General features: G+C 46.8%; 1 protein-coding gene across 1 annotated transcript in view; it reads right to left on the bottom strand.

Annotated features, from left to right (window-relative positions):
• Window positions 1-20,177, bottom strand: part of SCLY (selenocysteine lyase) — a 33,925-nt gene that overhangs the window by 12,329 nt on the left and 1,419 nt on the right. Inside the window, exons 2-8 of the mRNA XM_065410534.1 lie at window positions 16,761-16,872; window positions 16,129-16,241; window positions 13,507-13,607; window positions 10,669-10,852; window positions 5,185-5,312; window positions 4,339-4,503; window positions 3,071-3,177 (exon numbers count right to left, since the gene is read on the bottom strand). Coding sequence (XP_065266606.1) covers window positions 3,071-3,177; window positions 4,339-4,503; window positions 5,185-5,312; window positions 10,669-10,852; window positions 13,507-13,607; window positions 16,129-16,241; window positions 16,761-16,872 — 910 coding nt within the window. The remainder of the gene's footprint in view (window positions 1-3,070; window positions 3,178-4,338; window positions 4,504-5,184; window positions 5,313-10,668; window positions 10,853-13,506; window positions 13,608-16,128; window positions 16,242-16,760; window positions 16,873-20,177) is intronic.

Raw genomic sequence — 20,177 nt, 5'->3', positions numbered from 1 at the left:
TGATGCGGTGGCATGTAGAGTACAGACACCACATGCCCAGCTAGCACAGGTATAAACAGCAATGTAGATGCTGAGGCACAGCTTAGGCAAGCGGAGTGCCCTACACTCCTGAATCCTAGGGTGTATACCTACAAGGCTATCTACATAAGAACATAACATAAGAACATAAGAACATAAGAACGGCCGTACCGGGTCAGACCAAAGGTCCGTCTAGCCCAGTATCCTGTCTACCGACAGTGGCCAATGCCAGGTGCCCCAGAGGGAGTGGACCTAACAGGCAATGATCAAGTGATCTCTCTCCTGCCATCCATCTCCATCCTTTGACAAACAGAGGCTAGGGACACCATTCCTTACCCATCCTGGCTAATAGCCATTAATGGACTTAACCACCATGAATTTATCCAGTTCTCTTTTAAACGCTGTTATAGTCCTAGCCTTCACAACCTCTTCAGGTAAGGAGTTCCATAAGTTGACTGTGCGCTGCGTGAAGAAGAACTTCCTTGTATTTGTTTTAAACCTGCTGCCTATTAATTTCATTTGGTGACCCCTAGTTCTTGTATTATGGGAATAAGTAAATAACTTTTCCTTATCCACTTTCTCCACATCACTCATGATTTTATATACCTCTATCATATCCCCCCTTAGTCTCCTCTTTTCCAAGCTGAAGAGTCCTAGCCTCTTTAATCTCTCCTCATATGGGACCCGTTCCAAACCCCTAATCATTTTAGTTGCCATTCTCTGAACCTTTTCTAGTGCCAGTATATCTTTTTTGAGATGAGGAGACCACACCTGTATGCAGTATTCGAGATGTGGGCATACCATTGATTTATATAAGGGCAATAACATATTCTCAGTCTTATTCTCTATCCCCTTTTTAATGATTCCTAACATCCTGTTTGCTTTTTTGACCGCCTCTGCACACTGCGTGGACATCTTCAGAGAACTATCCACGATGACTCCATGATCTTTTTCCTGACTTGTTGTAGCTAAATTAGCCCCCATCATATTGTATGTATAGTTGGGGTTATTTTTTCCATTGTGCATTACTTTACATTTATCCACATTACATTTCATTTGCCATTTTGTTGCCCAATCACTTAGTTTTGTGAGATCTTTTTGAAGTTTGTCACAGTCTGCTTTGGTCTTAACTATCTTGAGCAGTTTAGTATCGTCTGCAAACTTTGCCACCTCACTGTTTACCCCTTTCTCCAGATCATTTATGAATAAGTTGAATAGGATTGGTCCGAGGACTGACCCTTGGGGAACACCACTAGTTACCCCTCTCCATTCAGAGAATTTACCATTAATTCCTACCCTTTGTTCCCTATCTTTTAACCAGTTCTCAATCCATAAAAGGACCTTCCCTTTTATCCCATGCCAGCTTAATTTACGTAAGAGCCTTTGGTGAGGGACCTTGTCAAAGGCTTTCTGGAAATCTAAGTACACTATGTCCACTGGATCCCCCTTGTCCACATGTTTGTTGACCCCTTCAAAGAACTCTAATAGATTAATAAGACATGATTTCCCTTTACAGAAACCATGTTGACTATTGCTCAACAGTTTATGTTTTTCTATGTGTCTGACAATTTTATTCTTAACTATTGTTTCGACTAATTTGCCCGGTACCGACGTTAGGCTTACCGGTCTGTAATTGCCGGGATCACCTCTAGAGCCCTTTTTAAATATTGGTGTTACATTAGCTAACTTCCAGTCATTGGGTACAGAAGCCGATTTAAAGGACAGGTTTCAAACCTTAGTTAATAGTTCCGCAACTTCACATTTGAGTTCTTTCAGAACTCTTGGGTGAATGCCATCTGGTCCCGGTGACTTGTTAATGTTAAGTTTATCAATTAATTCCAAAACCTCCTCTAGTGACACTTCAATCTGTGACAGTTCCTCAGATTTGTCACCTACAAAAGCCAGCTCAGGTTTGGGAATTTCCCTAATATCCTCAGCTGTGAAGACTGAAGCAAAGAATCCATTTAGTTTCTCCGCAATGACTTTATCGTCTTTAAGCGCTCCTTTTGTATCTCCATCATCAAGGGGCCCCACTGGTTGTTTAGCAGGCTTCCTGCTTCTGATGTACTTAAAATACATTTTGCTATTACCTTTGGAGTTTTTGGCTAGCCATTCTTCAAACTCCTCTTTGGCTTTTCTTATTACATTCTTGCACTTAATTTGGCAGTGTTTATGCTCCTTTCTATTTGCCTCACTAGGATTTGACTTCCACTTTTTAAAGGAAGTCTTTTTATCTCTCACTGCTTCTTTTACATGGTTGTTAAGCCACGGTGGTTCTTTTTTTACATGCCCAAGCAGTGCCTCCCACGTCTACATTGTTATATTTAGCAGTGTAGTGTCCCGTTACCTCCCTGTTGCGGTGAAAGGCTCCAACAGCGGGAAAGGCAATGGGGAAGGGCTCTGAGCCTTTTGTTTAAGCAGAGAAAGCCACCGGCAGCCCTCCACCAGCACCTTTTCTCTCCACAGTTAAAGGCTCCAGCAGCAGGAAAAGGATCTGGGAGAGAAGAGGCAGTGGGGAAAGGCTCCGGCAGCTCCCCTTTCACGGCTCTGTGTAGGTACATACCGTCCTGAGTGTGGATGCAGCCTTCCTTTCAAGCAGGATGTAGCTACATGTACCTGACATTTCGCCCTCTACTGGAAGGGATTAGAATTGCTCAGCTGAGCATCAGGCCCCACACAACTAACAAGTAACAGAGTTTCTCAGCTCAAGTGCTGGATCAGGAGGTTCTGGGTTCTAGCCCCATTGATGGTGTGAGGCTCTAACTGTGGCATGGAGCACAGTGATGGAATCCTGGATGGCCTTCAATGCTTACAATTTTGTGTTTAGTATTTATATGACACTTGACATCTTCAGTGCAATTAACAAACTATCTCATTTTTTCTCTAAGCATCTTACAACTTGTCACCCCAGAAAGACCAATGGAAGTGAGTACTCCACAGCTTCTCACAGGGCGCATTCACTAAATAGTACAGCCATCTGCTCGCTTAGCCAGTTCTCTAAATGTACTGACCCAGTGAAACATCTGCTCACCCATCCGACCATCCACCTTACCCAGGACGAAAATTCCGCTCCTGTCCCCCTCCAAAGAGCATGGGATGCAGAGGAGTGGTGACCCCAGGCCCTCGAACGTACAGTGCTCCAATCCGTGGGGCATAGAACTGCAATGAAAAACACCACCTCTAAGAAAGGGAACTCAAGGAAACTTCGTAATTCCCCCTCCCCACTTCACTTTGCACCTCTTGGAGAGGGTTTCTGGATTCTACCCATTCTGATCCTTCCCACTTTCACTTTCCCAACAATTTATAATAATAATACTCAGCACGTACCCTATACTCTATTCTTTTCCCATTCCAAGCAATTTACTATCTCTCTCCAGTTAGTCCTCACAACAGCCCTGCACAGTCCTAGTCAATTCTCTACTGTTGCAAACTCCGGTTCCTCCTTCATTGTGGTTCTTTTGCCAACAGGATACCTCCAGATCAAGAAGAAAAGCCTTATCCTCCATCTTCATCTTACTGATGGCCTAGGAACCATGGAACCCTCTCATCTTTTGTACCATCTTGCTCTGAGGATAGTTATGCAGACACAAGTCTGTCATAGGGTTACAGAGTGTTTAAGAAAAGTAAAGTACTGTATAACTGGCTGTCCATTGTCCATGTCTGCACATCACTGTACCACCTGTGTGCACACATTGTATATATACACACGTACAAAAGACAGCTGGGTACAGGAAAGACTATCTCGAGAGTGCCATCTAGTGAGAAGCTTTAATACTTGAACAAAAGTCTAATGCACTAAATCCTCCAAAGTAGAAAGAGTGACTAGCTGGACTGCCTTATTCCTTCTCTCTCTGTGCCACAGGGAGATGAGGATGCTCTGTATGTGAGCCATACACAAGTAGATCAACCCAAATCCTGAGTTACTATCTTGACAAGAGAAGAACATTCACCCACATGCCTCGTTTGGAGTCAGAAAAGCAGAGAGCGTGTGGACAGCATTTGGATTCCCAAAGCCCCTGCCACAATATTGGTTGGGGTAACATGTTCTAGCCCTGATGCAGGCTTCTCTGAAGGATGTTTTTTGTCCTTCGGACTTATACTAAGAAAGTTGGCTTTTCCTTTCCCTTTTGTAAAAAATTAGAAAACCGCTTTCTATCAGCAGCCATTCTTTGGCCAGACCTAAGGCAGAGAATAGGAAGAATTCTACTCAGAAGATGCAATAATTCAGAAGAGAAGGTTCTTGTATTGAAAGGTGATTTAAATATATGGGCAGCTCCAGTGTGAGATGAAGAGAGAAATCCAAGGGGAATAGAGGCATACCTTGTGTCCCACAATGGTGAGGTAATCCACTCCCAGATCCTGCCCATCCACTCGGCCCTTCCCTATCATCTGGGCTGCGTCTGTGTGCATCAAAATCCTGGGCAGGCCTAATGCCATTCTGTTCTGATTCAGGATCTGAATCCGCTGGCTGAGCTCTGAGATGGGCTGGCGGGAGAGAACACTGTCTCAGGTGACTGGGGTCTCAAACTCTTCACACTGTGTAACACATCTTGTTAGAATGTCTCATGAACACCTCCCCTCCCATTTGTGACTGCCTCCCTTCCTATTCACTATCCTGCAGGCCACCTTCCCTCCATTCACTATTACATAACATCCCCCTAAAGAAAGAGCTTGCATGGAAAAGTGACCTTAAATACTTTTGTAATAAAAGAATCATAGAAATGTAGGACTGGAAGGATCAAGACGTTATCTAGTCCATCCTCTGGCTGAGCCAGGATTAAGTATACCTAAACGAACCCTGAAAGGTGTTTGTCTAACGTGAAGTGTAGCCAGTGGAGGAGAAGCCAGCAGCAAATGACCAGCCAAATCTTTGAAGGCCACCAAAAAATGCTCCAGCTACCACAATCTGGGAACCACTGTTTTAGGCTGACAGACAGAAGGGGAGAAAAGGAGCAAAGAAGAAGATAGGGATATGATAAAGGGGTGACAAAGAGGGAGAAAATAAAAGAGAGATGGGGAAAGAGAGACCAGGACAAAAGACCAGGCAGGGGAAGCACCTCAGTGCACAGAAGATGCCAAAATAACAAATGTAAACAGAGTATGTAGCACAGATTTGATCCCCCTTCCCTCCAATCCATGGTAAATAAAACCCAGGGACCAACTAACCATGATTACCCCAGTCTCATTATTGGCCAGCATGATGGAAACCAGGCACGTGGTTGGACGGATTGCTGCAATGGTATCATCAACTTCCACTTGCCCAGTGATCTTGGACACTGGGACAAAGGTGGCTTCTGCATGGCAAGACACGAGCAATTAGATTCATCATAGACAACAACAAGAACTTAGGCCTGGTCTACACTAGGAGTTTATATCGAATTTAGCGCCGTTACATCGAATTAACCCCGCACCCGTCCACACCACGAAGCTATTTAATTCGACATAGAGCTGTCTTAAATTCGACTTCTGTACTCCTCGAAAACGAGAGGAGTAGCGCTAAATTCGAAATGGCAATATCGAATTAGGCTAGGTGTGGATGGAAATCGACGGTAATAGCTCCGGGAGCTATCCCACAGTGCACCACTCTGTTGACGCTCTGGACAGCACTTCGAGCTCGGATGCTCTGACCAGCCACACAGGAAAAGCCCCGGGAAAATTTGAATTCCTTTTCCTGTCTGGGCAGTTTGAATCTCATTTTCTGTTTGGACAGCGTGGAGAGCTCAGCAGCACTGGCAACGATGCAGAGCTCTCCAGCAGAGATGGCCGTGCAATCTAATAGAAAGAGGGCCCCAGCATGGACTGATCGGGAAGTCTTGGATCTCATCGCTGTGTGGGGCGATGAGTCCGTGCTTTCAGAGCTGCGCTCCAAAAGAAGGAATGCAAAGATCTACGAGAAGATCTCTAAAGCCATGGCAGAGAGAGGATACAGCCGGGATGCAACGCAGTGCCGCGTGAAAATCAAGGAGCTGAGACAAGGCTACCAAAAAACCAAAGAGGCAAACCGACGCTCCGGATCCCAGCCCCACACATCACGTTTCTACGAGGCACTGCATTCCATCCTAGGTGCGGCCGCCACCACTACCCCACCAGTGACCGTGGACTCAGAGGATGGGATACTGTCCACGGCCGGTTCCTCGTCGGAAATGTTAGCGGACGGGGAAGATGAGGAAGGAGATGAGGAGGACGAGGCAGTCGACAGCGCTTGCACCACTGATTTCCCCGACAGCCAGGAGCTCTTCATCACCCTTACCGAGATCCCCTACCAACCATCCACAGCCGTTACCCCGGACACCGAATCAGGGGAAGGATCAAGCAGTGAGTGCTTTAAACATCTAAACATGTAATTTTAACATAACTGGTCCACCGTGGTAACACACGTTCCCACGCCATGAGTCCAGTAAGTAGTCTGGGATCATGGCACGGCACAGCATGGCGGCATACGGCCCTGGCCTCTGCATGGTCTCCCGAAGCATTCTTCCCCTCTCGCTCTCCGAGATCCTCATTAGAGTTATATCGCACATGACGCCCTGCTTTAAATTAGGGAGGGGAATGTTAGTATTGGGACTGCTTTACAGCCACGCGGTGGAGGCGGCAGAGGGGCAGCATACAGTGATCTTTCCCGGGGACAGCCGCGAGGTGGTGGGACAGGGGCAGAGCTCATGCTTCCCTGATTGCTGCCAGCAGAGAGTGGCCTTGCATTCAGTGCGAAAGGAGCCCAGTGCTACTATTACATTTTTAAGCTGCCACAAGTCTACGGCTTACCATGTTTTCCTGCAACAAAAGTAGAGGTGTCCTGCCACGCTTCTCTGATCGCAACTGCAAGACCCCAGGCACTGAAGGCGAGGGCCGAAAATTCGACCTTGTCCTGTGTGCGCATGTGAAAGGTCCAGTGCATGGTGTTGTTCACAGAGAAAGACTATGTTCTTTGTTAGCAACTTCATTTATCTGTCTCAGGAATTTACTCCCTTTTTCCCATTCCCACAGACACATCTGCGACTGTCTCCCAACCCAGCCTGGCATCACACTCCCAGAGGCTAGCGCAGATTAGGAGAAGGAAGAGAAAGACGCGTGAAGACATGTTTTATGAACTTATGGAGTGCTCACGAGAGCAGGCAGCCCAGACGACACAGTGGAGGGAGAACTTGTCACAAATGCACAGAGCAGTCATGGAACGGGAGGAGAGGTGGCGCCAGGAGGACCAGCAGGCTACTCGAACCCTGCTTGGACTAATGAGGGAGCAAACGGAGACGCTCCGGCGCCTAGTGGATGTTCTGCAAGACCGGAGGCAGGAGGACAGAGCCCTGCTGCTGTCTATCTCTAACCGCCCTCCCCCGCCACCAAGTCCCACACCCCCCTCACCAAAAGTCCAAAGAAGGAGGGGCGGCAAGGGCCGTTAAAACTTTCAGTCGGCCCCTGCACACTGCTGCAGCAATGGAAGGCTCTCGTTCCAAAGTTTGAAAAGCCCTTTCCTACCCATCTCACAATAGCCCACGTCCAAGTTTCCTCCCCCCCTTTTCATGTGCGGTTCATAATAAAACATCTGTTTCTGTTAAGTACTGTTTCCGAGAGTGTCTTTTAGAGGGGATTCTGTCTGAAGGGGGGGAAGGGGTTTGTTACTTGGACAGGACAGTCACCTGTAGCAGGCTACAGAGGCGGGGGCAGGTCCAGCATCAGGACACATACACAGTACAGTCACCAGTTACCCTGGTCAGTCTGGGAGGCGGTTTTCATGTTCTGGGGTGCGAGGGGGTTGATCTGTGACTTTGTGGCGGGGGAGGGCAGTTACAGATCTTCTGCCGCGGTCCTTATCCTGGATCACAGAGCCACGCAGCAGGGGATCTGTTACCCTCCGCCCCCTGCCAGAAAGTCACTTGGCCGACACATACATGCAGTCCCGCCCAGGACTGCTGGCAGGCTGCGTTGAAACAACCAATCCAGCACTGCGGAGCCTGTCATTCCCGGAGTTTAGAAGCATCATTTGCATCAAAACAATAAACCAGCCCCCCGCCACAGTCTGCGTCCCCGGTTTAAAACATTCCCGCGAAAACAGTAAGAAAGAGAACCTTGTTCAGTAACAAAACGGAACAGATTTTATTTGTTGGGAAGGTGGGGAAGGGGGTATGTAACTTGGAAGGATAGTCAACAGTAACTGGGTAAAGAAACGGGGGCAGGTTCAGTATCTGTGTCCACAAAGTGAACAGTCACTGGAGACCCTGCTCAGTCAGGAACCTGGCTTTCAAAGCCTCCCTGATGCACAGCGCGTCCCGCTGGGATCTTCTAATCGCCCGGCTGTCTGGCTGGACGTAATCAGAAGCCAGGCTATTTGCCTCAAGCTCCCACCCCGCCATAAAGGTCTCCCCCTTGCTCTCACACAAATTGTGGAGCACACAGCAAGCAGCTATCACAATGGGGATATTGGTCTCGCTGAGATCACAGCGAGTGAGTAGGCTTCTCCATCTCCCCTTGAGACGGCCAAAAGCACACTCCACCACCATTCTGCACTTGCTGAGCCGGTAGTTGAATAGTTCTTTCCCTGAGTCCAGTGCGCCAGTGTAGGGCTTCATGAGCCAGGGCATTAGCGGGTATGCAGGGTCCCCGAGGATGACTGTAGGCATCTCCACATCCCCAATAGTTACTTTGTGGTCCGGGAAGTAAAGACCTTCCTGCAGCCGTCTATACAGACCAGAGTTCCTGAACACCCTAGCGTCATGAACCTTGCCAGGCCATCCAACGTAGATATTGGTAAAACGTCCCCGATGGTCCACCAGTGCTTGCAGCACCATGGAAAAGTACCCCTTTCTGTTGATGTACTGGCTGGCCTGTTGGTCCGGTGCCAGGATAGGGATGTGAGTCCCATCTATAGCCCCACCGCAGTTTGGGAATCCCATCTCGGCAAAGCCATCTCTGATGAGCTCCACGTTTCCCAGGGTCACTACCTTAGATAGCAGTAGCTTGACGATTGCCCTGGCTACTTGCATAACAGCAACCCCCACGGTAGACTTGCCCACACCAAAGTGGTTAGCGACGGACCGGTAGCTGTCTGGCGTTGCGAGCTTCCAGAGGGCTATGGCCACTCGCTTCTGGACAGTCAGGGCTGCCCGCATCCGGGTGTCCTTTCGCTTCAGGGCAGGGGACAGCAACTCACACAGTTCGAGGAAAGTCCCCTTCCGCATGCGAAAGTTGCGCAGCCACTGGGATTCATCCCAGACCTGCAGCACTATGTGGTCCCACCATTCTGTGCTTGTTTCACGGGCCCAGAATCGCCGTTCAACAGTATCAACAAGACCCAGTGACAGCGAGATGTCCTGGGCGCTGGGTCTCATGTTCTCAGAGAGGTCGGAGCTAGTGTCCGACTTCATGCCGTCACGGTGGTGCCGTAGCCTCCTCTCATGATTGATCTGCAGCTGCCTCTGGTACAGGTGGAGGAGAAGCTGCGAGGCGTTGAGAACTGCCACAACTGCAGCGATGGTCGCAGCGGGATCCATGCTCGCACTGCTGTGGCGTCCGCGCTGTCAGTAATCAGAAAAGCGCGCGAACTGATTTCCCACCGGCGCTTTCAGGGAGGGAGGGAGGGAGGGCGTGAGTGACGGACGGATGACGACAGGCGCCCAAAAGCACCCTCGACACATTTTTTTACCCAGAAGGCATTTGGGGCTCGACCCAGAATTCCAATGGGCAGCGGGGACTGCGGGAACTGTGGGATAGCTGCCCACAGTGCACCGCTTCCAATGTCGACGCTTGCCCCGTTAGTGTGGACTCACAAAGTCTCACAAAGTCGAATTACTGTCCTTAGTGTGGACACACACGTTCGACTTAGTAATATCGATTCCACATAGTCGAATTAACTAAAATCGAAGTACTCTCGTAGTGTAGACAAGGCCTTAGAGTATAGTCTAGCAGTTGGCTTGATAAAACTGTGCTTGCATATTGCGCAGGGAAGGTGGGTGGAATGTCAGAAACTACTCAGGGTCTTGTCATATCTTGAGGAAGGAGACACTTGACTAGATGTGAGGATAATGCCCCCAGCTTTTAAGCAATGGGTGAAATATACATGCTATAACACCAGCTAGTGGCCACATGAGGAATGTCCTTGCAGACGTGGTGGCTGCTTGCCTTCCTGACCATACACAGTGGATGCAGGATAGAGAGGACAAAGAGAAAAGGGGGCAAGAGGCCCAGATTGTTGAGCTAAAGCCTTCAGAGCTGCCACTAAAATACTACATTTACTGACCAGGGAAAGCAACACTTGGTCAGGTCAGAGGGTGAGGGAGATGCAATGTACCCTTCACTGAGGGATGGAGAAAACAGCACAAAACATTGGACTTTTCCACTGTAGTTTAAAAAAAGAGAAAATTACCTTGGTGCTACCATCAGCACCTCAAACTCTGTGCTCCCTGCAGGACCTTGATCATAATCATCTGACAAAGTAACTGCAGTGACTACGCTGCTTGAGATTGCTTTTGCCAGCAACCCATTCAGAACCGTCCATTTCATGCACTGGGAAAAGTCCAGTGTGCAAAGAAAGGAGACTTGTATTTATTATTTTGAAACAAAAGCTCCTGTGAAAAGCAGCTCAACAGAGGGCCCGTAGGTGGGGAGTATATATCAATGACACTCCCTTGCAATCCCCTGCAATCCACATGTACTCACCTGCCATGTGCTCTTTCACAAGGTGCTCCAATGGCAAACGGACCGAGTCATGTTCCACGTTAGATGTAATGAAATGAGGAGTGGCCCCGGCTGCCCTTTTGTGATCCTCACCAGGCCCATCCTGTCCCAGCACCTGAGTCTCTCTAAAATGCCTCAGTGCCGTGTGGATAACTAAATTATTTGCCTGCAGAGAGGTAAGAGGGAAACCGCCAGAGCAGGGTATAACCAAGGGCACTGGGTAGGGCGCAGAATCCCTTACTTTCAATTTCTCACTTATCTGCATGCAAGTAACAGCTTAAAATGCTTTTTGTGAAAACATAACCGTTAGGACAGACTGAAAATGTCAATAGGAAATGAACTTCTCTAACAGGTCCTTTAACCAGGGGCATTGGGTCATCTTCAGATTGTGAGAGGAGGGGTCATTTGTGTTCATCATCTCTGGGTAACAGTTTTCACTCCAGGGTCTCATTTCAAAACATGTCCATTTACAAGTTATAAATAAGGAAAAAGGTAGGGTGACCAGATAGCAAGTCTGAAAAATCAGGACGGGGGTGAGGGGCAATAGGCACCTATATAACAAAAAGCGCCGAATATCGGGACTGTCCCTATAAAATCGAGACATCTGGTCACCCTAGAACAGGAGTCGGCAACCTCTGGCATGCGGCTCGCCAGGGTAAGCACCCTGGCAGGCTGGGCCAGTTTGTTTACCTGCCGCGTCCGCAGGTTCGGCTGAACGCAGCTCCTACTGGCCATGGTTCGCCGCTCCAGGTCAATGGGGGCAGCGGGAAGCCACGGCCAGCACATCCCTTGGCCCGCCCTGCTTCCCACAGCCCCCATTGGCCTGGAGCAGCGAACTGCGGCCAGTGGGAGCCGCGATTGGGCGAACCTGCGGACGCGGCAGGTAAACAAACTGGCCTGGCCTGCCAGGGTGCTTACCCTGGCGAGCCGCGTGCCAGAGGTTGCCGACCCCTGCCCTAGAAAAAGGCCATGCTACAAAGCCAGTATACATTTCGGTGGGTCTAACAGGTTCGTGGCTACATCTTAATAGAGAACTGGAACTTACCAAGCAGAGGAGGAAAAATGCCGTGTGGCTTTCAAATAAAAAACAGACTAAAGGGGGAATATTGCGTACAGTTTTGGGCCCCCCACTACAGAAAGGATGTGGACAAATTGGAGAGAGTCCAGCGGAGGGCAATGAAAATGGGGCTGGGGCCCATGACTTATGAGGAGAGGCTGAGGGAACTGGGCATATTTAGTCTGCAGAAGAGAAGAGTGAGGGGGGATTTGATAGCTGCTTTCAACTACCTGAAGGGGGATTCCAAAGAGGATGAAGCTAGGCTGTTCTCAGTGGTGGCAGATGACAGAACAAGGAACAATGGTCTCAAGTTGCAGTGGGGGAGGTCTAGGTTGGATATTAGGGGAAACTATTTCACTAGGAGGGTGGGAAGCACTGGAATGGGTTACCGAGGGAGGTGGTGGAATCTCCATCCTTAGAGGATTTTAAGGCCCGGCTTGACAAAGCCCTGGCTGGGATGATTTAGTTGGTGTTGGTCCTGCTTTGAGCAGGGGATTGGACTAGATGACCTCTTGAGGTCTCTTCCAACCCTAATCTTCTATGATTCTATGTTTGTAATTGTTTTGGGGCTTGTCTATGCAAAGGGGTAATGCACTCTACTGGGGGGTCGGGATTTCTCAAGTGTACTAATGTGTTGTGCATTACATAAGAACATAAGAATGGCCATACTGGGTCAGACCAAAGGTCCATCGAGCCCAGTATCCTGTCTTCTGACAGTGGCCAATGCCAGGTGCCCCAGTGGGAATGAACAGAACAGGTAATCATCAAGTGATCCATTGCCTGTCGCCCATTCCCAGCTTCTGGCAAACAGAGGCTAGGGACACCAGCCCTGCCCATCCTGGCTAATTGCCATTGATGGACCTATCCTCCATGAATTTATTTTGTTCTTTTTTGAATCCTGTTATAGTCTTGGCCTTCACAACATCCTCTAGCAAGGAGTTCCATGGGTTGACTGTGCATTGTGTGGAAAAAATACTTCCTTTTGTTTGTTTTAAACCTGCTGCCCCTTAATTTCATTTGGTGGCCCCTAGTTCTTGTGTTATGAGAAGGAGTAAATAACACTTCCTTATTTACTTTCTCCACACCAGTCATGATTTTATAGACCTCTATCATATCCCCCCTTAGTCGTCTATTTTCCAAGCTGAAAAGTTCCAGTCTTATTCTTCACACAGAAGCCGTTCCATACCCCTAATAATTTTTTTTTGCCCTTTTCTGAATCTTTTCCAATTCCAATATATCTTTTTTGAGATGGGGTGACCACATCTGCATGCAGTATTCAAGATGTGGGCGTACCATGGATTTATATAGAGGCAATATGATATTTTCTGTCTTATTATCTATCCCTTTTTTAATGATGCCCAACATTCTATTTGCTTTTTTGACTGCAGCTGCACATTGAGTGGATGTTTTCAGAGAACTATCCACAATGATTCCAAGATCTCTTTCTTGAGTGGTAACAGCCAATTTAGACTCCATCATTTTATATGTTAAGTTGGCATTAACTGGTCTTTGTAAAAGCACGCAGTGCTGTTTGAAACAGTACAATGTTAAACTGTACTACGGAACCATTATTGTGCACCAGCACTTTCTACATGGATCAATTAATGAGCACTTTAGTGCACTTAAGAAAGTATGCCACTCCCCACCCCTCCGCAGGGTGCATCATCACATGTAGAGGAGCCGTTACTGTCTATTCTCTCAAACACCACAATATAAGCACTCATCCTGTTCAGGGAGGATGAGGCTAGGATTCATGTGCTCACCTCTGTGCCCCCTGAGGTGAAAATGATATCCTGGGGCCTTCCTCCCACCATCCGGGCCAGGCTCTCCCGAGCTTTATTTATGATCTCCTTGGCCTTTCTACCTGCAGGATCAATGTACACAGTTGATCAAGTTGTTTTTATTACATATTTACAGTAGAAAATTGTAGAAAGGATGCAACACTGGATTTATTCCTGTACTAGAGGTTCATTTAAAAGGGATTTAATGTATTTCCACAGTTGTTTGATTTAATGTATGAGGTGGATTCTTGTCCATATTTATTTGATTTTCTCTCTGTAAGATTAAAAGGTCAAGGAGAAGTAATAAAGTGTTTAGAAGAGAGTGTCCTTGGGTGACACGGATAGCAAACAAAAATCACTTTCATACAGATGACATAAGCTATTCCCAGTCACAAACACTGGAAATCCCCATCATTTACAGTTAGAACCTGCACTCAGCAAGAAAGGATTGTCTCCTGAAATTGCATGTACTTCTTTCTACAGACATATTCCTTTCATATGTGCACTTGCCCATGTATCCATCATGGGACTTATGAGGAAGCTCTTCCCCCCACCTCATGCAAGTTCAGTGCAGTTGCTCAATAGCTGAAAATATAAACAAACTAAAAATAAATCACAGTTCAAACAGAATCAGTTAGCAGACAGGAGCAAGGAGAGAAAAGACAAAGGAGGTATCTAGACTGTATCAGAGTCAGAGCCAGCTAGCACAGTAGCAGAATTTCCCTGGAACTCTTCTTGAAAGTTGGTTTGGTTTTTTTCAGCTGAAGTTTAAATGTCCTCCTGAACTTTATATTTCTCACTAAGGGGTGTCCTAACAGCACCTACACTGAACACCCAAACAGGGGCTGTAACTCTCTGATTTTCCAATCTGAAAAAGTAAGAAAGTTTCCTTTTTTTCAGAAGTTTATTTTTATTAATTTCACTGGGTCATGAACTCTGTAGCTAGGGGCCAAGATTTTCAAAAGTGGATGCCTAAAGTTTAGACTCTGAAGTCCATATTAAGGCACCTAAATAAGTGGCCTGACTTTTAATAGTGCTGAGCACCAATGAGACTTGCTGAAAGCACTGTTCTTTGTTTGTTTTTTGAGAGTCAGGACGTTTATTTAGATAGGCTCATAAATCTATATTTGGTTATCTTTAGGCACCCATTTTTGAAAATCCTGGACTTTTGAGGTGAGTTTTTTTTTATGACTCTTTTTTCTACTGTTCATGAAGACTGTCAAAAACTTTAATTTTTATATGAAACTCATCACTCTTGGCCTCAGTCCACGGTGAAATTCTCTTTAGGGTGAGTGAATTCAATCAGCTCTGCCATTTTTGATTTAGAGGAGTGGGTTAAATTACACTGCACCAGCTTTTTTAAAAGTGTCCAGCCTTTATTACCAATTATTAGTATGATTAGTTATTTGCATTGCATTAGCATCTAGGGTCTCCATTGTGCTAGGCAGTTCCCACCCTGAAAAGCTTACATTCTAAGTTTTTGTTGGCAAATAACTAAAAAATGGCAGAACATTTACATTTGGCATGGCTCCAATTAGAGTTGGTCCGAAACTTTTCAACAAAAGATTTTTTTGTCAGAAAATGCTGATTTATCAAAACTGAAACCTGTTGTGGAAGCATATCAATTGTGACAGGAAGGTTTCTCAGGTCCAGGATGGAATTTCTGATGAAAGCCAGAGAGAGAGAGAACCAACCCACGCCAGACAGCCAATACCCTGGTGTTTAGGGCACTTATCAGGGTTGTGGCAGACCCAATGTCAAATTCCTGCTTTGGAGGCTTTTCACTATTCTGGTTATTCTCTCTTTCTCTGTTTTTTTCTCCCCACAAAAAACTTAGAACAGTCTTGGTTTCATTCTGCCCTGGAATGGAAGCAAATATCGAAACTTTGAAATTTTTCACAAAATGGAATTCTTGTCTTCCAGACATCCCTAGCTGTAAGCTTCAATGTAGCATGTACCACTAGCCAAATGTGAACATAAATCTTACATATGTTAGAATCTATAAAGCATTCAAATTCATGTCTGCATATGCTCAGATTTGTAACTATGAATTTGCTACAATAATAGGCTTTAATCCTGCAAACATTTGCACACGAATAATCTCAAAGAGGTTTCCGGCTAGTCACAGGCGCCAACTTTTGTTGGCACCAGTGGGTGCTCGAACCCCCCCGCCCCCAGCCCCACCCCAACTCCGCCCCCTCCCTCCCCAAATCCCCGCCCCAGCCCCACCTCCTTCCCCAAGCACGCCGCATTCCCCCTCCTCCTCTCTCCCTCCCAGGCTTGCCGCGCGAAACAGCTGTTTCGTGGCACAAGGCTGGGAGGGATGAGGGAGAAGCAGGATGTGGCGGCGTGCTCAGGGGAGGAGGCGGAACAGAGGCGGAGGTGAGCTGGGCCGGGGGGGTGGGGCGGGGAGCTGCCAGTGGATGCTAAGCATCCACCAATTTTTCCCCGTGGGTGCTCTAGCCCCGGAGCACCCACGGAGTCGGCACCTATGCGGCTAGTGGAATGTTCTATTCATAATGATCAGGAGGACTGCCTGTGAACCCAACTGCCCCTCTCCTTCCTCAGATTACCTCTTTCCCTTCCTTCAAGAGCTGCTCTTACCTGCTGTGTAAGAACTGCTGGGGTTACCCCAGGCCTCATGCATGGCCTCTGTTACAGTTTGGATCACCTCTGGTGCCATTGGGGTGGTTGCATTGTAATCCATGTAAACCTTGCTGTAGGTAAGGAAGCAGAGAGAGAGAGAGAGTTAGAATAGGAGAGGAGGAAGAGAGTCAGCTGTCAGCAGGATCAAACAATGAATGTTACAGCTCCATCAGAGAGCACAGCTCTTCTTTACACTAAAATAGTGCTTTAACCAGTTTCATGTGGAGCAAGCATTACCCTCCTCCCCTCTCAAATAAGATCATAGCACTAGAGCAGAATGAACACCTCCCACCCTCCAAAAACAAACAAACAAACAAACAAAAAAACGGAGAGATCCCAGCCCTGACCATCACCATGTCAGAAGAGATCACAACTGGAGCTTAAGTCAGACATTTTGAGCTGAGTCTTAAGCATGACCTGCACGAATATCTAGGCCTAAGACCTGTTACTGTTTTTATGAATTTTAAGAATAGATTTCCCAGCAACTCAGAAAAATTTCAACCTTCTAAGTTTTATAAAAATGCTCTCTCTCCCACTCCCCCCCCCCCCGCCCCTCCAAACCAGGAAAAATAGAGAAGCCACCCACTCACCTTTCCACTGATTTATTTTCTTCCCCATCACACTCCTTATCCACAGTGATTTTTCTCCCATCTTTTGTTAGCACCATTTTTTCCACTTGGTCCCTGTCCATTCTGCAGAAATCTACATACAAGATCAGTATGAACAGTAAAAGTTTAAGCTTGACAAACACACACACGAGTTTCCTGATCATATTATGATTTCTACATAAAACACAAGTGTCTATAGTTTGTCTCATTCTTCCCTAAACATTTTTTAGTTTCTATGTGAACTTATAGTAATCACAGAATTCTTGATGAGATGCTGAAATGCTGAATGGTGACTCTCTCTAGTAACCTAGTAAACGTATTTCTACAGTAACATTTCTGCCTACTATTTATACCTCTCCTTTCCAGTGAAGTTTTAATAAAAGGGTTCAGAGGTTTGTTTATACTTTGCACATGATGTGTATATTCAGGAATGCTCTAGTAGAAAGGACTGGGGAGGTTTTTATCAGGAACCCTTTCTCTTCCCTCTCATTCTACATCTCTCCTATATCATCTGTGAAAATATCCTCACCTTCTAAAGTGGTTGTGATTCTTTCCCACAATTCTTTGAGACCTTCTACCAAACTCTGCGATCCACTGATCCTTCACTCTGTAGCAGCCTTGTCTGTGGTGTGGGGCAGCGCAATACCTACCTATGCACCAGAGTTCAAACAAAATAAGGATGTCTTCTCATTCTATACAGAAGGCTAAACTATATTTTTAAGGATTCTCTGTAAGCCAAGTCTGCACAACAAGGGCCATACACTGCTCTGTCTACAGCAGAGTTCCCACCAATAACAACTGAAAGCTTGTACCAAGATCAGAGTAGAATATGAGTCTTATGTACCTCAGATTCTAGTTAGTAAAGTTACTGTTGCATTCAGCATCACTCAGTAGGAAAACACGACAGCAGTGACCCTAAAAGTATCTGGTATACCTATTCTTCGTTTATCTACTTACTTGTCTACAATTTCTTGATGCAGGCAATTGCAGTAATTGTGCAGATTAAGCATGCAATTGCACACTACACTGTTTTAAAATCTGGCTGTTAAAGGGGCATCAGTTTTAAGAGTTAAAATGCCACTGAGTTGACTGGGACAGTTCACACCTCTCAGAGCTTTGATTCAGTCTGCCTGCAGATTCCAAGATCACTTTGAGAACTGTTACACTTGGTTCATGTTTGGCAAGTTCTATTCATAACCATAAGGACCAGAAGTTTTTTCTTTAAAACATGAAAGCTTCCTTTCTGCAGAATCTGAATCTGTCCCAAGACCAGTTAAACACCTCAAGGGACAAATCTGAATGAGAAATCAGAGAATGAGTGATCCTGTTTTTTTTTAAATAAGAGAATAGTCTGGCCACCATAATATCATGGGCTCACTGAAGTGTACTTGGATATAAAAAAAGAGGAATGGCAGTATTAAGACAGGAAGTGATTAAAGCAAAATGAGTGAGAATATGAATGTTCACTAAGCATACAGTTAAGAGTACCAAATACTTTCACTTGTCATCTAAGACAATATATAAAATCTTCATTTCCAGAAGTGAAAGGCTAAAGTTTTAGCACATGATTCTTTGTTGTCCACAGAGATAACGTAATCGTGTTGCAAACAGAACAAGGAATGGAAGAGTCATTTCCATTCTCAGAAGTGATCTGATTCATAAACAAAAAACCTCCCAACTTTGATTTTTGCATGGCCATTTTTAAAAAACAGTGCGATAAACTACTATGTCTAGGACCCTACCAAATTCACGGTCCATTTTGGTCAATTTCACAGTAATAGGATTTTTTAAATAGTACATTTCATGATTTCAGCTATTTAAATCTGAAAATTCATGGTGTTCTAATTGTAGGGGTCCTGACTAGGGTTGCCAACTTTCTATTGGCACACAACCGAACACCTTGCTGCCCCTTCCCTGAGGCCCCGTCCCCTGCTCACTACATTCCCCCTCCTTTGGTGGCTCACTCTCCCCCACCCTCACTCACTTTCACTGGGCTGGGGAATGGGGGTGGGGTGCGGGAGGCTGTGAGGGCTCTAAATGGGGGTGCAGGCTCTGGAATGGGGCCAGAAATGAGGGGTTCATGTGCGGGAGGGGGCTCCAGGCTGGGGCAGGGAGTTGGGGTGTGGGAGGGGGTGAGGGCTCCAGCTGGGGATGTGGGCTCTAAGGTGGGGCTGGGAATGGGGATGAGGAGTTTGGGGTGCAGGAGGGGGCTTCAGGCTGGGGGGTGGGGCCAAGGTATTCGGAATGTGGGAGTGGGCTGCGGGTTCAGGCAGGTTGTTGGGATGTGGGTGCAGGCTCTGGAGTGTAGGAGGGGGCTCCGGGTTGGGGGGGGGGGCTCAGGGCTGGGGCAGTGGCTTGGGCTTACTCAGGCAGCTCCCGGTCAGTGGAGCAGCAGGGCTAAGGCAGGATTGTCCCTGTCTGTCCTGGCTCCGCGCTGTGCCCCGGAAGAGACCAGCAGGTCTGGCTCCTAGGCGGGGGAGGAGGGGGCAGGAGGTTCCGCGGCGCGCACTGCTCTTGTTCGCAGGCACCGCCCCCCCGCCCCAGCTCCCATTGGCCAGTTCCCGGCCAATGGGACTCTGGAGCCAGTGCTCGGGGTGGGAGCAGCGCGCGGAGCCCCATGACCTCCCCGTCTAGAAGCTGGATCTGCTGGCCACTTCTGGGGCGCAGCGTGGTGCCCCAGGACAGGTAGGGACTAGCCTGCCTTAGCGCTGCAGCATCTCTGACCGGACTTTTAACAGCCCGGTCAGAAGTGCTGACTGGAGCCGCCAGGGTCCCTTTTCGACCGGGTTTTCCGCTCGAAAACCGGACACCTGGTCATCCTAGTCCTGACTCAAAAAGAAGTTGGGGGGGAGAGGGTCACAAGGTTATTGTAGGGGAATTGTGGTACTGCTACCCTTACTTCTGTGCTGCTGCTGGTGGCGGTGCTGTCTTCAGACCTGGGCAGCTGGAGAGCGGTGGCTGCTCGCAATTTTAATTGCACTGTTAAACAATAATACAATACCAATTTAAATTTATTATAAATATTTGTGGATGTTTTTCTACATTTTCCAATATACTGATTTCAATTACAAAGTGCACAGTGCTCACTTTATGTTATTATTTTATTACAAATATTTGCACTGTAAAAAAAGATAAACAAAAGAAATAGTATTTTTCAATTCACCTGATACAAGTACTATAGTGAAATCTCTTTATGTAAAAATGAAACTTACAAATGTAGTTTTTCTGTTTGTTTTTAACGTAAATGCATTCAAAACCAAAACACTGGAAAACTTTAGAGCCTACAAGTCCAGTCAGTCTATTTCTTGTTCAGCCAATCACTAAGACAAACAAGTTTATAATTTACGGGAGATAACGCTGCCTGCTTCTGATTTACAATGTCATCTGAAAATGAGAACA

The sequence above is a fragment of the Emys orbicularis genome, chromosome 9, assembly GCF_028017835.1.
Source record: "Emys orbicularis isolate rEmyOrb1 chromosome 9, rEmyOrb1.hap1, whole genome shotgun sequence".
NCBI classification, from domain to species: Eukaryota; Metazoa; Chordata; order Testudines; family Emydidae; genus Emys; species Emys orbicularis.
The sequence above is the reverse complement of the archived record's forward strand: the minus strand, read 5'-3'. Positions and strand labels throughout refer to the sequence as shown.